General features: G+C 42.0%; 1 protein-coding gene across 17 annotated transcripts in view; it reads left to right on the top strand.

Annotated features, from left to right (window-relative positions):
* LOC129814814 (receptor-type tyrosine-protein phosphatase T) overlaps positions 1-17,714 on the top strand; it is a 561,458-nt gene that overhangs the window by 497,909 nt on the left and 45,835 nt on the right. For 11 of the 17 annotated variants that reach the window (XM_055867855.1, XM_055867868.1, XM_055867867.1 and 8 more), the window contains 4 exons: positions 9,964-10,049; positions 10,978-11,014; positions 12,078-12,175; positions 12,682-12,798. In XM_055867855.1, the coding sequence (XP_055723830.1) occupies positions 9,964-10,049; positions 10,978-11,014; positions 12,078-12,175; positions 12,682-12,798 (338 nt within the window). The remainder of the gene's footprint in view (positions 1-9,963; positions 10,050-10,977; positions 11,015-12,077; positions 12,176-12,681; positions 12,799-17,714) is intronic. The other 6 variants (XM_055867871.1, XM_055867858.1, XM_055867857.1 and 3 more) reach the window with 1 other exon arrangement.

The following is a 17,714-nucleotide window of genomic DNA, read 5'->3' as shown; positions in this document are numbered from 1 at the left end:
TGATGTGCAAGAAGAAATACTGGTGTGCAAAAGAGAAAAAAAAGTAAATAAAAACAATATGCGGATGAGGTAGGTAGTTGGATGGGCTATTTACAGATCGGCTGTGTACAGCTGCAGCGATCAGTAAGCTGCTCAGATAGCTGATGCTTAAAGTTAGTGAGGGGGAAATAAGTCTCCAAGTACAGCAATTTTTGCAATTGGTTCCAGTCATTGGCAGCAGAGAACTGAAAGGAAAGGAGGCCAAAGGAGGTGTTGGGTTTGGGGATGACTAGTGAGATATCGTTGAAGTCGGAAGTTTACATACACTTAGGTTGGATGCATTAAAACTCGTTTTTCAACCACTCCACAAATTTCTTGTTAACAAATTATAATTTTGGCAAGTCGGTTAGGACGTCTACTTTGTGCATGACACAAGTCATTTTTCCAACAGTTCTTTACAGACAGATTATTTCACTTATAATTCACTGTATCACAATTCCAGTGGGTCAGAGGTTTAACATACACTAAGCTGACTGTGCCTTTAAACAGCTTGGAAAATACCAGAAAATGGTGTCATGGCTTTAGAAGCTTCTGATAGGCTAATTGACATCATTTGAGTCAATTGGAGGTGAACCTGTGGATGTATTTCAAGGACTATCTTCAAACTCAGTGCCTCTTTGCTTGACATAATGGGAAAATCAATAGAAATCAGCCAAGACATCAGAAAGACCTTGTAGACCTCCACAAGTCTGGTTCATCCTTGGGAGCAATTTCCAAATGCCTGAAGGTACCACATCCATCTGTACAAACAATAGTATGCAAGTATAAACACCATGGAACCACACAGCCGTCATACCGCTCAGGAAGGAGACGCGTTCTGTCTCCTAGAGATGAACGTACTTTGGTGCAAAAAGTGCAAATCAATCCCAGAACAACAGCAAATGACCTTGTGAAGATGCTGGAGGAAATAGGTACAAAAGTATCTATATCCACAGTAAAACGAGTCCTATATCGACATAACCTGAAAGGCCGCTCAGCAAGGAAGATGCCACTGCTCCAAAACCGCCATAAAAAAGCCAGACTACGGTTTGCAACTGCACATGGTTACAAAAATCTTACTTTTTGGAGAAATGTCCTCTGGTCTGACAAAAATAGAACTGAATTGAGAATTGAACCCTGTGGTAACAACACAGCGACTGCCAGAGGTCCGGACAACAGGCCAGATGTATATAGGTCTGTAACAGTTTGGGTTTAGAGTGTCACCCCCTATGAAGAGGAGGATGACCGCGGCAGCGTTCCAATCTTTAGGAATCTCGGACAATACGAAAGAGAGGTTGAACAGACTAGTAATAGGGGATGCAACAATGGCGGAAGATAATTTTAGAAAGAGTGGGTCCAGATTGTCTAGCCCAGCTGATTTGTACGGGTCCCCGTTTTGCAGCTCTTTCAGAACATCTGCTATCTGGATTTGGGTGAAGGAGAAGCTGGGGAGGCAAGTCGCTGCGGGGGATGCGGAGCTGTTGGCCGGGGTTGGGGTAGCCAGGAGGAAAGCATGTCCAGCCGTAGATAAATGCTTATTGAAATTCTCGATTATTGTGGATTTATTGGTGGTGACAGTGTTTCCTAGCCTCAGTGCAGTGGGCAGCTGGGAGGAGGTGCTCTTTTTCCCCATGGACTTTACAGTGTCTCAGAACCTTTGGGAGTTAGAGCTACAGGATGCAAATTTCTGTTAGGAAAGCAAAGGCTAGCTTTTTCAAACTGACTGTGTGTATTGGTTCCTGACTTCCCTGAAAAGTTGCATATTACTATTAGACTATTAGATGCTAGTGTAGTACGCCACAGGATGTGTTTGTGCTAGTTAAGCGCAGTCAGGTCTGGAGTGAACCAAGTGCTATATCTGTTCTTAGTTCTACATTTTTTGAAAGGGGCATGCTTATTTAATATGGTGAGGAAATTACTTTTAAAGAACAACCAGGCGTCCTCTACTGACGGGATTAGGTCAATATCCTTCCAGGATACCTGGGCCAGGTCGATTGCAAAGGCCTGCTCGCAGAAGAGTTTTAAGGAGTGTTTGACGGTGATGAGGGGTGGTCGTATGACCACCATTGCAGGCAATGAAGCAGTGATCGCTGAGATCCTGATTGAAAACAGCAGAGGTGTATTTGGAGGGCAAGTTGGTCAGGATAATATCTATGATGATGCCCATGTTTACAGATTTAGGGTTGTACCTGGTGGGTTCCTTGATAATTTGTGTGATATTGGGGGCATCTAGCTTAGATTGTAGGACGGCCGGGGTGTTAAGCATATCCCAGTTTAGGTCACCTAACAGAACGAACTCAGAAGATAGATAGGTGGCAATCAATTCACATATGGTGTCCAGGGCACAGCTGGGAGCTGAGGGGAGTGTTTAACAGGCGGCAACAGTGAGAGACTTATTTCTGGAGAGATTAATTTTTAAAATTAGAAGCTCGAACTGTTTGGGCATGGACCTGGAAAGTATGACAGAACATTGCAGGCTATCTCTGCAGTAGATTGCAACTCCTCCCCCTTTGGCAGTTCTATCTTGATGGAAAATGTTGTAGTTGGGGATGGAAATCTCAGAATTTTTGGTGGCCTTCCTAAGCCACAATTCAGACAAGGCAAGGACATTAGGGTTGGTGGTTTGTTCTAAAGCAGTGAGTAAAATAAACTTAGGGAGGAGGCTTCTGATGTTAACATGCATGAAACCAAGGCTTTTACGGTTACAGAAGTCAACAAATGAGAGCGCCTGGTGACACACAGGGCCTGGGTTAACTTCTACATCACCCGAGGAACAGAGGAAGAGTAGGATGAGGGTACAGCTAAAGGCTATCAAAACTGGTTGTCTAGTGCGTTGGAGGCAGGTAATTAAAGGAGCAGATTCCTGGGCGTGGTAGAATAGATTCAGGACATAATGTACAGACAGGGGTATGGTGGGGTGTGGGTACAGTGGAGGTAAACCCAGGCATTGAGTGACGATAAGAGAGGTTGCATCTCTGGAGGCACTAGTTATGCTAGGTGAGGTTATCGCATGTGTGGGAGGTGGGACAAAAAAATATAGCTGAGGCATGTTGAGTGGAGCTAGGTGCTCCGCAGTAAAATAAAACAATGATAACTACCCTAAACAAAAGTATACAAGGCATATTGGCATTAGAGAGAGACATAAAGCGAGTCATAAAGCAATCACAGGTGTTGATTTGGAGAGCTAGCTAAGACAACAACGGGAAAGACAACAACAGCTAATCAGCTAAGACAACAACAACAGGTAAAATGGCAATGAATGGGTAGAGAGGGTCAGTTAACTACACACAGGGCCTGAGTTCGAGGGTGGGGCCGACAGATAAACAAAATAAACAAAAATGGAGTACCGTGATTAATGAACAGTCCAGCTAGGTGATCACAGGGTCCAGTGAACAGCAAAAGATGAAACAGGGAAGCCGTTAGGTAGTCGTTACGACGCTAGGCGAGCGGGGGACACGGCGTTCCTAAAGTTAGCAGGCCGGGGCTAGCAGAAGCGTCTTCACTGACGTCCAACAAAGGCCGGTTGAGGGCACATCGGACGGAATTACGTCGGCAGACCAGTCGTGATGGATCGGCTCGGCTCCATGTCGACAAAGGGTTCAGGCCAATTGGCAAAAGAGGTATTGTAGCTGGAGTAATTTTGTTTGCTAGCCGGGAGATACGCCTGGCTCGAGGTTAATTGGTGCTAGCTTTTGGACAAGGACGTTAGCCACTATAGCCACTCGGTAGCAGTTAGCAAGCTGCTATGATCCGAGGCAAAGGTCCGGAGCTTACGGCAGGAATCCGGTGATGTCGTGGTTTTGTGCTAATAGCTACAATGTGTGATTGACAACTACTAGAGTTGTTTGTATTTATTTAAAGGAACCCACTGATCCTTAGACTGTCTAGTTTACAAAATAGTCTGATATAACCTACAGTATATTTTAACAGTACATTTCAATATTCCCTGTTGGGCAAACACCTCCCTTCTCCTCTACTTGCTATATATTCTTCCTCCACTGTTAACCACTCCTGATCTGGATGACACTTGGCCAAACATGGGCTTCTCGTTGAACAGGGTCAAAGTAAACAGTTTGCGTTGTTGATGAAACCCTCAGCATCTCTCAGGTACACCTCGAGGCAGAGTCTAATCTCTGAGCTGCTGAACAGGATTAAATTGGATCAGTCGACTACCAGCATGCTTTGCGGGACAATCAGCTTGGAAACAGCATTCTGCCTGTTTGACAGCAGAACCTCCAGGAGGGCTGACTTTAACAGGCTATTAAAGTCCATAATGCGTTCAGCCACATTGACAGTTTAGTGGCAATGTATAAACTCTCTGGCGACAACATAGGCTTTAGTGATTAATGGAGCTGTGACATATCACGCGTTACACAGAGAAGCCAGGTCCCCTCAATCAGCAATTCATTTTGACGCTGCTGTGTTTTTAAACATGCCTACCTTTTCACTATAGTCCTAGACCAGGCATGGACAGCAGCTTGGATCAATTTGTTTGTGCATCAGCAGTTTTTTTCTTGTTAAGTCAGTCACTGATAGTCACCCAATTAGCCCATGCCAGTAAAATGCAACATTTTCTCTATGTCCCATGGCAAAATGTGTAGAATTGCACAATGTTAACTTTTGCCCGATTTAGAATGTGAAATGGTGATTATGATATTCTGTAGGTCTCAGAGACAGACTTTTATAGACAGCAGACAAAGACAATAGAAATGTAGTATACACAATCAAATGTGCCTTCTACTCGAGTTCATATGGACCAAGCTGCTCCCCAGAATTCCAGTTCTTGAAAAGTCCAAAGTAAACAAGCCCCTGCAACAAACTTTTACAAGAAATAGTTTTTAAAAAAGACGACAGAGCAGCAACAGAGAATCAATAGTCCAGCCGAGGAGTCGGTAGCATGAATCAGTAATGAGTTCAGGACCCCTCTGTATGAGGAATGGGCTTTATTGGGAGTGTGCTTGAGGCGTATGGTGCTCAAGGCATATGAGTGTTATAGCCTGGAGGCTTGTACAGGGAAACCTTGTGTGAGCGGGGTACTCTGTGGCGCCAAGAACGTCCGGCCTCCTTCACACAACCCCCTGCCAGCCGTCATCCAGGATCCTGGCTCGGGTGCGTCAGGGCTAGAATGAAAGACTCAGTAATCCTGATAGAGGAGATGAGGAATATTTTACCACAGGTAAAATGCTCTTACAGATGGTCAAACTATCAACAAACTATATGTTGATAAGCAACTGTTTGCTACGGTTACGGTTAGGTTTAGAATACGGGTCAAGGTTAGAGTTAGGACTAGGGTTAGGGTTAGGGATAGCTAGTTTACATTTTATTTATAGTCTGTAAATAGTCTGTAGATCATCAACAGATTAGGGTTGAATATTTTCCAGGTGTTTTGCAAATGTTCCATCCCGAGAATAAATCACTTTTCTCCAGGGTAACCCGGTATTTCCCGCCAAAACTGGAAGTGTCATTCTAAAGCGTATAAAGCAGAAAAATATGTCTGGATTTGAATAGAGTTTAACAAAGACAATACAAATGTAGTTTACAAAATCAGAAATGCCTTCCACTCAAGACTAAACTGCTCAAGTCCAAAGTAAACAAGCCCTTGCACCAAACTTTTACAAGAAACAGTAAAAAAGACGACTGAGCCTCAAAAGAGAATCAATAGTCCAGCCGAGGAGTCGGTTGCATGAATCAGTAATGAGTTCAGGACCCCTCTGCATGAGGAATGGGCTTTATTGGGAGTGTGCTTGAGGCGTATGGTGCTAAAGGCATATGAGTGTTCTATCGGCATGACAATTCAAACCCGATGCCACCTGAGCCTGATGAGCCATACATTAAAGCCCAAATGATTGTGCCGTTATCCAATACAGCATATATAATATACTGTATATGCTACCGCATATGACACATGACAGAAAAATATAAAAACCCTTAGGTGTAGTTATGCTCTCTTGGGTAAATCAATTCAAAGCTCCAGTAAGCTAATATTTTTGAGTGAGACTGTATTACTGTACTTTATTATATTATACTGTATTATAATGACTGGAATTACGGACCTCATTCAAACCAGGAAGCTGGGAGAGAACATGGGACACTAGTCCAGGAAATGTGTCCTACAAAGTTACAGTTATAGGCGAGTAAATGTGATTTTAATTTTGAAATATAACAGGGCCTATTTAAATGTTTTATATTTAGTAGGCTGATGCATATATAGGCTACCTTTCATAATTTCCCCCTAATGTTGTGCGACATGCGCATTAGCCAATCTCTTTCTCTCTCTATTGTTGCTTAATTCCTTCCTTGCTTTTTACAGTTATATGAAATAAGTGTTGTTGTCCTTGATCTTCGTCATTTTAATGGCATGCTTGAATGATATAGCAGTAGAATAAGATGTAGACGGCTTTCACGTCTCTTCACGAAGATTGAGTGGTTATGGGTGATAGTCTGATTAAAAAACCCGCCATAGCCTGCCGCCATCGCGCATTCTCTCTGTATTGACACTCCCAGTGAGTTCAATTGGGCTGCTGTATTTAACATTCAGAAAACAAGAGCTTGCATCTCTCTTCGAAAAATCTATTGTTATAAGAAATGCAAAAAAATGATAATTCCAGCAAGCTATTCCAGTCTAGTTTTTCCTGGGACTCCAAGTGCTAAGGAGCGTTTTATTGAGGCGAGGCCAACGGAGCGCAGGTGTATATTGCGCAAAAGACAGAGGCTATAAGTTAAATGCTTATGCATAATTCATTAGCTAAATATACAGTGCCTTCAGAAAGTATTCACACCCCTAGACTTTTTCCACATTTTATTGTGTTATAGCCTGCATTTCTAATGGATTCAATGGAGATCTTTTGTCTCTTGCCTACACACAATACCCCATAATTTTGAAAGTGGAATTATTATAAATTTTTACAAATTAATAAAGAATGAAAATGAAATGAGTCTTGAGTCAATAAGTATTCAACCCCTTTGTTATGGCAAGCCTAAATAAATTCAGCAGTAACAAATATCTTAAGTCACATAATTACTTGGATCGACACACTCTGTGTGCAATAATAGAGTTCAACATGATTTTTGAATGACTACATCATATCTGAACCCCAAATATACAATTAGCTGTAAGGTCCCTCAGTCGAGCAGTGAATTTCAAACACAGATTCAACTCAAAAGATAAGGGAGGTTTTACAACGCCTCGCAAAGAAGGGCACCTATTGGTAGATTGGTAAAAAAAGAAAAGCAGACATTGAATATGCCTTTGAGCATGGTGAAGTTCTTAATTACACTTTGGATGGTGTATCAATACACCCAGTCACTACAAAGATACAGGCGTCCTTCCTAACTCAGTTGCAGGAGAGGAAGGAAACCGCTCAGGGATTTCAGCATGAGACCAATGGCGACGTTAAAATAGTTAGAGTTATTGGATGTGTTAGGAGAGAGAACTGAGGATGCATCAACAACATTGTAGTTACTCTACAATACTAACTTAATTGACTGAGTGAAAAGAAGTAAGCTTGTACAGAATAAAAATTATTCTAAAACATGCATCCTGTTTGCAACAAGGCACTAAAGTAATACTGCAAAAAAATGTGGCAAAGCAATTCACTTTTTGTCCTGAATGCAAAGTGTTAAGTTTGTGGCAAATCCAATACATCACATTACTGAGTACCACTCTCCATATTTTCAATCATAGTGGTGGCTGCAATATGTTATGGGTATGCGTGTAATCGTTAAGGAGTGAGGTGTTTTTCAAAATAAAAAATAAACAGATTAGAGCTAAACACAAGCAAAATCCTAGAGGAAGACCATGTTTAGTCTGCTTTCCACCAGACACTGGGAGATGAATTAACCTAAAACACAAGGACAGATCTACACTGGAGTTAGACGACACTGAATGTTCCTGAGAGGCCGAGTTACAATTTTGACTTAATCTGCTTGAAATCTATAGCAAGACTTGAAAATAGTTGTCTAGCAATGATCAACAACCAATTTGACAAGGCTTGAAGAATTATTTAAAGAATAATGGACAAATAATGTACAATCGAGGTGTGCAAAGCTCTTAGAGGCTTACCCAGAAGGACCCACAGCTGTAATCGCTGCTAAAGGTAATTCTAACATGTATTGACTCAGGGGTGTGCATACTTATGTCATTTAGATATTTCTGTCTTTAATGTTCAATAAATTTGCCAACATATCTAAAAATCTATCTTTAACAGGATTATCTATTTTGGATGCAATTTGAATGCAATTGATGGAGAGAGAAAGATTGCGAGAGAACGCTCACGTATGGACTGATTTTAAAGCATTGATATTCAAGTGATAGGCTCCTTTAAAACTCTGCTGCTTCAATAATTAACAAATAAGGTGACCCCTGAAAGCCAGATGGAGATGCGTAAATTATATTCCTGGAGAATAGATTATACTGATGAAAATGTAGGCCTACCAGTCACAAGAAAAAAAGTTACTATTATGCGATGCGTTGTGAACTGTGCTCCCTACCCTGAGCGTTGATGATTGATCATGCAGATAGCAGAGAGCAGGCCATAGAGAAGCCAGATTTCGTTATCACATATAATTTAACAGTTCCATTTCATGTCATACTGTTGATATAAATAATGTATCATAATTTACCGGTTTCTCACAGTTATTTATCCCTGGAAAAGTGGGTTTGGGGGGTTTGGGGGGTAAATCTCGGTAAATCTCGGTAACCCGTTTCCGGGATTCAACCTTACTACAGATGGACTATCCAAATAAAGTGTTACCCTGGCCAGTCCCATCCCCAGCCAGAATCCACACCGGAGCCTCCAGTCCTTGCCCAATTATACGCACCACTCTGGGCATGGATTGAGGAGAGGCCCCCCTTAGGCGGGCTTTTGTTGTGACAGCTGACACAGTCTTGTTAAGTTACCTCTGTCTCTCTGCATGCCATGCATCTGTGGAAGGGAGGAGGGCGGGATGCATGCAGATGGTCTCCTGGCTTAAGGGGGCTATGTGAGAGGAGAGGTAGAAAGGGGAAAGAGGAGAGGAGAGTCGCTCGCCCGACCAACGGAATGTTGGTTTTTAACCATCGTTGCCCAGTAAAGGGAGATCAGAAAAAAGATAACCCCGGATTATAGGCCAATATCTATGATAAGTGCAGATATGAATCTATCCTCGTCCTTGCTGGCTGGCTGCTGGGCCTTTCAACCAGGAGCATCAAATCAGTCATGAGACATGCTGTGGTGCCAGAACATTTGCATTTCACACTGATCAAAGTGAGACGAAAGCAGTGTGTTACCCATCCTCCCATCATCATCAGGTCCTTTCCTCCTCCTCTAACAGGCCCCGCCACCACTGCCATCACCATCACTCACTTCATTGCCAAGAGGAAGCCCTGTGGAGTCACACTGAAGATTGTACATGTCAAAATTACAGTAATATGGGTCTATATATGGGTCAAACGTGTTTGTGGAGAGAGAGGTAGATTTTGCGGTTGAAGTAACTAATTCAATCATGCAGTGAGATTAGTCATGTTCTCTGTGTAAGGACCTAGGGGCGCTTTTGGCAGTTTCGAGATGGAAATCGTTTCGCTGACAAAGAGGAAGAAACATGTCTCTGTAATCGGTACCATGGGTTTAATATACGACACAGAGTGACTGATGCTTATACGGCGCCTACAAATGGGTATTTTGCCGTTAAAATACTACAAATCAGTCTCTCTCCCTAGGGTGTGTTTTGCATATCATCTGTGGTAGTAGCAGCTGTGTACTAAATGGCACCCTTTTCACTATTTAGTGCACTACTTTTGACCAGGGCCCATAGAGCTCTGGTCAACAATAGTGCACTATGTAAGGAAGTAAGGTATAGGGTGCCATTTGGAGCACAGGCGTAGTCCTCAGACATGGTGTTCGGGTGTTGTTGTGTGAACCTTAAATGGGTAAATGTAACTTTAGGCTTGCTCTTTGTGAATATTTGACCCCACAGATGACCACACTCGTGTCAGACTGCAACTGCTAGATGGAGACCCCCACTCGGACTACATGAATGCCAACTACATCGACGTAAGTATGAGGCCGCGGAGACGTCAAGGGAATGGACTGCTACTTTTTATCATAACGTCTTATTTTCACTCCAGATCTTTACTAAGATACAATCAAATATTGCACAGAGCATAATGGGTACTGAAGTAGATCATGCTGCTATGTGCCTCTATTTTATTTTTTATTTAGCCTTTATTTATCTAGGCAATTCAGTTAAGAACAAATTCTTATTGACAATGACGGCTAAAACCTAACCCGGACGACGCTGGGCCAATTGTGCGCCGCCCTATGGGACTCCCAATCACAGCCGGTTGTGATGCAGTCTGGAATTGAACCAGGGTCTGTAGTGACGCCTCTAGCACTGAGATGCAGTACCTTAGTTGACATATTATTATCTGCTGCAAACACAGAGCTTCTGAGCATGTATGACGATAATGACAATGTCCATATGATTGTCTCTATTATGCTTAGGGGGCTGTGAATTCCCTGCACTTCGAGAAACGGCATCAGTACAAGTCGGCATTACAGCTGTATCTATAATCATGTCATCAAGCCCCGTTTCCTCTAATAAAACAATGACTGGGTCGATTGTGCCAGGATCCGCTGGTAAAATTGACTGGTATACCTGGCTCTAGCCCTAGGAGCCTCAACTGTGTTGATTGTTAATTTATCTAACAGTGGTTGCAATAGTAATGAATTTGAAAGTGTTTGTTTTTTTCACGCACGTTCGCACTTGATATGGTTAAATGACAATGTCGTATTAATGAAATGAAATTGATAAATTCATTTGAACAAGGCAATTTGTCTCGATGGAACAATATGACAGAATTGCCTATTATTTTCGCGGATAGGGAAAATGAAGAGGCTCGGATTTGATCTGATTTAAAAAGGACCTTGCGCTGTTACAGTACACCTCAGGGTTTTCTTTTTTCTCTTCTCTTTCTCACAGGGGTATCATAGACCAAGACATTACATCGCCACACAAGGTAATTACATTGGATGGAGGGGAGGTCTGTAAAGACAGTAGACAGCTGGAAAAGTGTTCCCAGACGTAAGGGAGGTAATTACTTGGACGCCCTAAAAAAAACACACAGTTAAAGCCAATAACACATTTAAGACACCATTCCTTTAGTCCCATAACAAATCGGGGCTTATCTTAAATGGATCGTGGGCATGGTTGTGCAGTGGATAAGTTGCTCTCCTTCTGGGATCAGATAATGAAGGATGAGACGGTGATGCCATGCATCTCAAGATTCTTCAGAAAGTATAACTGCATTGGGAAGCCAATAGAAAGCTCTAGTCAATGGTAGTGCACTTTATGGGGATAGAAGGTGCCATTCTCAGGCATAGGGTACCATTTTGAATGCAGCCATAATGACACAATTCGAACACTTGGCTCCTACGTGTACTTCCTGGTTCCTGTTACGATCATCTCTGTCCAATACTTCTTGATATTATCCTTGCTTTCTTTTCTCCTTCCAGGCAGTGGTGGAAAAAGTACCCAATTGTCATACTTGAGTAAAAGTATGATACCTTAATAGGAAATTACTCAAGTAAAAGTAAAAGACACCCAGTAAAATACTACTTGAGTAAAAGTCTAAAAGTATTTGGTTGTAAATATACTTAAGTATACAAGTAAAAGTATAAATCATTTTAATTTCCTTATGTTTAAGCAAAGCAGACGGCACCATTTTATTTTGTATTATTTTATTTACGGATAGCCAGGGGCACACTCCAACACTCATTTACAAAAGATAGATTTGTGTTTAGTGAGTCTACCTGATCAGAGGAAGTTGAGATGACCACGTGTTCTCTTGATAAGTGCATGAATTGGATCCTTTTCCTGTCCTGCTAGGCATTCAACATGTAATGAGTACTTTTCTGGTGTCTGGGAAAATGTATGGAGTAAAAAGTACATTATTTTCATTAGGAGTGAAGTAAAAGTAAAAGTAGTCAAAAATATAAATAGTAAAGTACAGATACCCCCAAAACGACTTAAGTAGTACTTTAAAGTATTTTTACTTAATTACTTTACACCACTGCTTCCAGGCCCCATGCAGGAGACGGTGAGAGATTTCTGGAGGATGATCTGGCAAGAGAATTCTGGCAGTATCGTCATGGTTACGAACCTGGTGGAAGTGGGCAGGGTGAGTTCATCAAAGCGGATTTGAAAGGTGTTAGAGGAGTACTACTCTGGGGACACTGCCAAGTGGCTAAGAACGTGCGACGTTATTGCAGAACCATCAACGGTTCTCATACTGAATGGATTTCTGTGCCCGTCTCTTTCCCCACTGCTCGAAAAACACTTGTTTGTTTAATAGGTTAGGGTGTGTCAATCATAGCTCATATTCCCCTTCCCTACACCTCATACCATTGCTGTTCACAACAACAAATAGTTCACAACAAATGTCATGTTCACAATAAATCAACAACAAATGACTTTTCTTTGTTTTCAATGCCATTCAATTAGGCCTCTTTGTATATTATGAATATACTATCAACCACTGAAATAGAATGAAATGATTGGTCCTGTGTAATATTTTTTCTGTCCATTTCAGGAGCACTTTTGTCTGACTTTTGCACTCTAGGGTCAAAAGTCCCATACAGCCTCTTTAAGAGACAAGGATTTGACCATGTATGTTTCTCTTCCCAGGTGAAGTGCGTGAGGTACTGGCCTGACGAGACTGATGTGTACGGAGATATCAAGGTGACACTGATCGAGACAGAGCCACTGGCCGAGTACGTCATTCGCACCTTCACAGTCCAGAAGGTAAACCGACTAAGTCAATAACCATGCTCTCTTGTTTTGTTTTCATTCATTCCAACCAAGAGGATTTACATTTGTGGTTGACTGCAAGGTGAAACTATGTTGTTCAACTGGGAAATGAGAGTATAATTGAACACTAGTAATCAGTAAGGATTTGCATTGAAAGAAGCACAATATAATTGGGATGCAGGATTCAGACTTCGACGCCATTGTTCTGTTAGATCCCTTTGAAAGGGAAACATCAGAGAAACAGTCACAAAACTAGCCAGCTTTGATAGTCTTGAAATTCATATTTTGTGGCTCTCTAAAAGCCGCTTAAGCAGACAACACAACAGCTTGTAGTCAACGAATTTTGCATGCACTTAATCCATCAGTTTTGCAAGAAAGCAAAACTTCCTTTTAACCTTCTCACACTCTCCATTTGAAAGGGAAACAGGACTTTGTCATTACAGAACTCCACTATCACACCACAACCTTAATTCCCGGGCCTTTAAAAAGCAGTGCCCATGATGGGTTCACGCTTCGTATGCTTTCAAATATAACGTATCAAATCATTTTAATTGCGTCATATAATGAGCTCTGAAATTATGAAAAGCATTATTAATGACGAATGCAAAGGGATTATTTTACTGCACCACACAGATAGATAGATTTTAAAGCCCGTACACACACGCATACTTCAATCTGTTGAAAATAAAATAAAACAGAGCCCACTGGATTGGCAAATTTAGACATAGTTTACCTCAGATTTACACCGTTACCACCTTCAATACTGCACCTGTCGACCCAAGTGTCCATATACTCCAAACAGGCGAGATATTTTAACTGCAGTGTATTATGTGGGCTTTGCAGGCATATCAACGCTAGCGTGCAGGGATTAAACAGTTAACCAACCCAAATGGCAATTTAGCACTTAGCATTAGCGTAGAGAGTTTAGTTTATTAGGAGCCCCATTAGCTACTGTACATACAGCAGCTACTCTTCCTGGGGTCCATATAAACCCTACAAATACATGACAAAGTACAGAATAGTAAAAGACTAGAACAACATAAGATAATACATAACATTTCAAATAAAAAAATGACATATTATATATAGGAAAGACACCAAGAGATAACAAAAATACTATTTACACACTATTCATATATACATATTCTTATATACAGTACAGTTAAAAGGGAGTTGAGGTGTGAAACCTGTGATCATTATTACTACTGTAGCCCAGTGTTATACTATACTCTAAATGGCCACTTTCCACTTTCCGCACATCCCCACCCATTATGTGCTGCTGTCTTGGCTGATATCCTTATTGGTGGGTTCTATTTCAAATATAGCGTTTCGATATCTCACTTTATGCGAATTCACTCCAGCAGATTCTCCAAAGCCTTGTTCACATTGGAAGTTTGAAGTGACTCGAATCCTATTTGTTTGCCTATCTGATTCTAATCTGTTTTTTTCCTGCAGTCTGATTCCATGTGATTTTTGGCTGTTCAGTTATTTTAAACCACATTTCAAATCACCTACAAATCTGATTCCTGGCCATGTGACTCAAATCTGATGAATTTGCCCTCAAGTGGTTTTAGACTGTTATTCAGCATATCTTGTTGCTTGCTAGCTACTCTGTTGACAGTTTGACAAGAACATGTGTTCGGTAACTGGCTTAATTGTTTACAAACAAATGAGTGAATGTGCTAGAAAGCTAAACAGCTATCTAGCTAGCTAATTGACAGCTGTGGCTAGCCAAAATCGACCCGTTTTTAAAGGACTCGTTTGGAAAGCTGGACCATGTTATCCTTTGAGGCTTTGAAGGTGTTCTTACCCTATGATTTTGAACATTCAAGGCAACTGGGAAGCATCCATGGCAGGCATTGTTGTCACTTTAGCTTGTACATAGCTTCTAAGTGATAGGAAGCACAAGCGCCACCACCAATCAGCCTACAACACTGCACACATACCTGTCGTTACTATGACAACTAGAGTAGCCTTGTCAGCCAATTCAGCTTAACGCTACAGCATTCTAAACAATTCTGTGACTTCAACTTTGTGTCGACAGTTTGTGGAAGGCCCCGTGCACGAAGCGAGGTCCAAACAGAAATGGTTTGTCGAGATCGGTGTGGAAGAACTTCACTTTCTGCACAGAGCCCTGACCTTAACCCCATTCAAACACCTTTGGGATGAATTGGAACACTGACTGCGAGCCATGCCTAATCGCCCAACATCCGTGCACAACCTGACTTACATGCTGACCACACCGCTCGCGTCGCATGTGAAATAAATTTACACATACATGTTATTTGATCATTGCACCCACACTGCTCGCGTGCGTCAACGAGTGTCTGCGTGGCCAGGCGCTTAAATTGAAATTGGTTCTATTTGTAACGCTCAGCGCACTGCAAGTCCGGCCTCTCCCATCTCCTCATTGGTTTTTAGGAGCATATACCCACGTGGGTGATTGAAAGATTAACTGAGGTCTTCACTCCAGTCGGTTGTAGTAATGCACCGTAAAGTTGGTTGCCAACCGTCATATAAAGTCCAAAGAAGAAAAATAAGCCTGAAGGAAGGAGGAGAGATGATGAGAAACTAAATTTGGTTTACCGTTTTATCTGTGGATTAATTGTCGGAGTAGTGGACCTTGTGCATTTCAGGTAAAAAGGTGCACACGGACGTAGGCATGTGCAATGGCGCACGCGTCCGGTTTGGTCAGCATGTTATGCTCTTGTTTCTGAATAGAAGCAACTCCCCACAGCAATGTTCCAATATCTAGTGGAGGCTGTTATAGAAACAAAAGGGGGACGACCTCCATATTAATGCACATGATATTGAAATGATATGTTCGATTAACAGGTGTCCACATACTTTTGGTCATGTAGTGTATTTCAAAGAAATAGATTCGATGTCTTACTGTATGGGGATGTAGACTTCCCTCATAATGCAGACATGTTCTCTGAAGCCAGACTAGTCCCAAAAATATCACCCCTCAGTTCGCAGTCTCTGCACAGGGGCATTGTCATGCTGAAACAGGAAAGGGCCTTCCCCAAACTGTTGCCACAAAGTTGGAAGCACAGAATTGTCTAGAATGTCAATGTATGCTGTAGCGTTAAGATTTCCCTTCAATAGAACTAAGGGGCCTAGTCCGAACCATGAAAAACATCCACAGACCATTATTCCTCCTCCACCAAATGTTATACTTGGCACTATGCATTCGGGCAGATAGCGTTCTACTGGCAACTGCCAAACCCAGATTTGTCCATCGGACTGACAGATGGTGAAGCGTGATTCATTATAGAATGCGTTTCTACTGCTCCAGAGTCCAATGGAGGCGAGCTTTACACCACTCCAGCTGATGCGTGGCATTGCACATGGTGATCTTAGGCTTGTGTGTGACTGCTCGGCCATGGAAACGCATTTCATGAAGCTCCCGACAAACAGTTATTGTGCTGACGTTGCTTCCAGAGGCAGTTTGGAACTCAGTAGGGAGTGTTGCAACCCAGGACAGACGATTTGAACTCGTTTCAGCGAGCCCCTTCGCGGCTGAGCCGCTGTTGCTCCTAGATGTTTACACTTCACAATAACACCACTTACAGTTTACCGGAGCAGCTCTAGCAGGGCAGAAATTTGATAATGACTTGTTGGAAGGTGGCATTATATGATGTTGCCACGTTGAAAGTCACTGAGCTCTTCAGTACGGGTGTGGCTGAAATAGCTGAATCCACTCATTTCAAGGGGTATCCACATAATTTTGACCATGTAGTTTGGAACTATGATCTATGATCATATGAGTGAGATCTCTCCCTGCTTTTCCCTGCTCTCAAGAGCTCAAGGAAGAGAGGCATGCATGAAAATAACGGGAGGCTGGGCGAGTGGCATGTTATGAAGAGGAGAGGGGCTCACCTCATTCGCCGCTCAACCTGTCTGTCTCCAAGAGTAGCTGTGATTGGTACTTCAGTTAGAGAGTCCACTAGAGCAAATCCTCATAAAGTGAGATATCTCACTCATATTATTATATAACTGTGTTTATGCAAATACAACCCTACATTTTAGTATCATGTCACGTGCCTAGCAGAGTGAGAACCAATCACCTTCTACTCTGCTGAGTTAATGCTGCCATGGCAAACACGAGCTAGGCCCTACCTACCTTCCTCACAATCTTTGATTTACTACACATTGTGGCTTTGTTGTGTCGCATCTTAGATCTTTACGCGTTATCTACTCATATTGATTTCGTAGTGTAATTTGAACATCAGAGGAAAGGAAATCAATGGTCTCCCAGCTATCAAATCCCCTTTGTTTTGTTCCCATACACACAAGTTGTCATAATGCACTTTTTTTTAAAGAAACCAATCAGTAGCTATATTTATTCAGTTGTTGAGCCGGAATTGGAGCCCGTTTGCTCTACAGTTTCGAGGAAGTTCACTGTAAATCTACATGGCGCTGGAATGTATTGCAGCTGTTTTACGGGCTCCTGACCAATTCTGTTATTTTGTGCTGATCTTAACTTGTTTTGTACATAATGTTTCCAACTTCGTTTCCTATGACTGAAAATAGCTTCTGGACATCAGAACAGCAACCACTAACCTCAATTTGGATAAAGATTTCTACTTCAAAGAGTCAGTGTCACAGAACATACTGCTCACCCCAGACCTGGCCCTAATCCCCGACAATCGGAAGAGAAAGAGACAACGATGTAGAGGCCAACGTGCGGGTACACTGATGAAAGTACAGAGGCGAGTAAATAATCCACCTGTACATTGCATTCAATTGGTGAGTCATTGGAGAACAAACTGGACGAGATCCGTTCGAGACTATCCTATCAACGGGACCTGGAGAACTGTAATATCCTATTTTTCGCGGAAACTTGGCAGGAACAAGGACATGGATAATATTCAAACTGTTTTTTCTATACGTCAGCAGGAAAGTAA

This window comes from Salvelinus fontinalis, chromosome 18, assembly GCF_029448725.1.
Source record: "Salvelinus fontinalis isolate EN_2023a chromosome 18, ASM2944872v1, whole genome shotgun sequence".
NCBI classification, from domain to species: domain Eukaryota; kingdom Metazoa; phylum Chordata; class Actinopteri; order Salmoniformes; family Salmonidae; genus Salvelinus; species Salvelinus fontinalis.
This window is presented reverse-complemented; position numbering and strand designations above follow the sequence as displayed.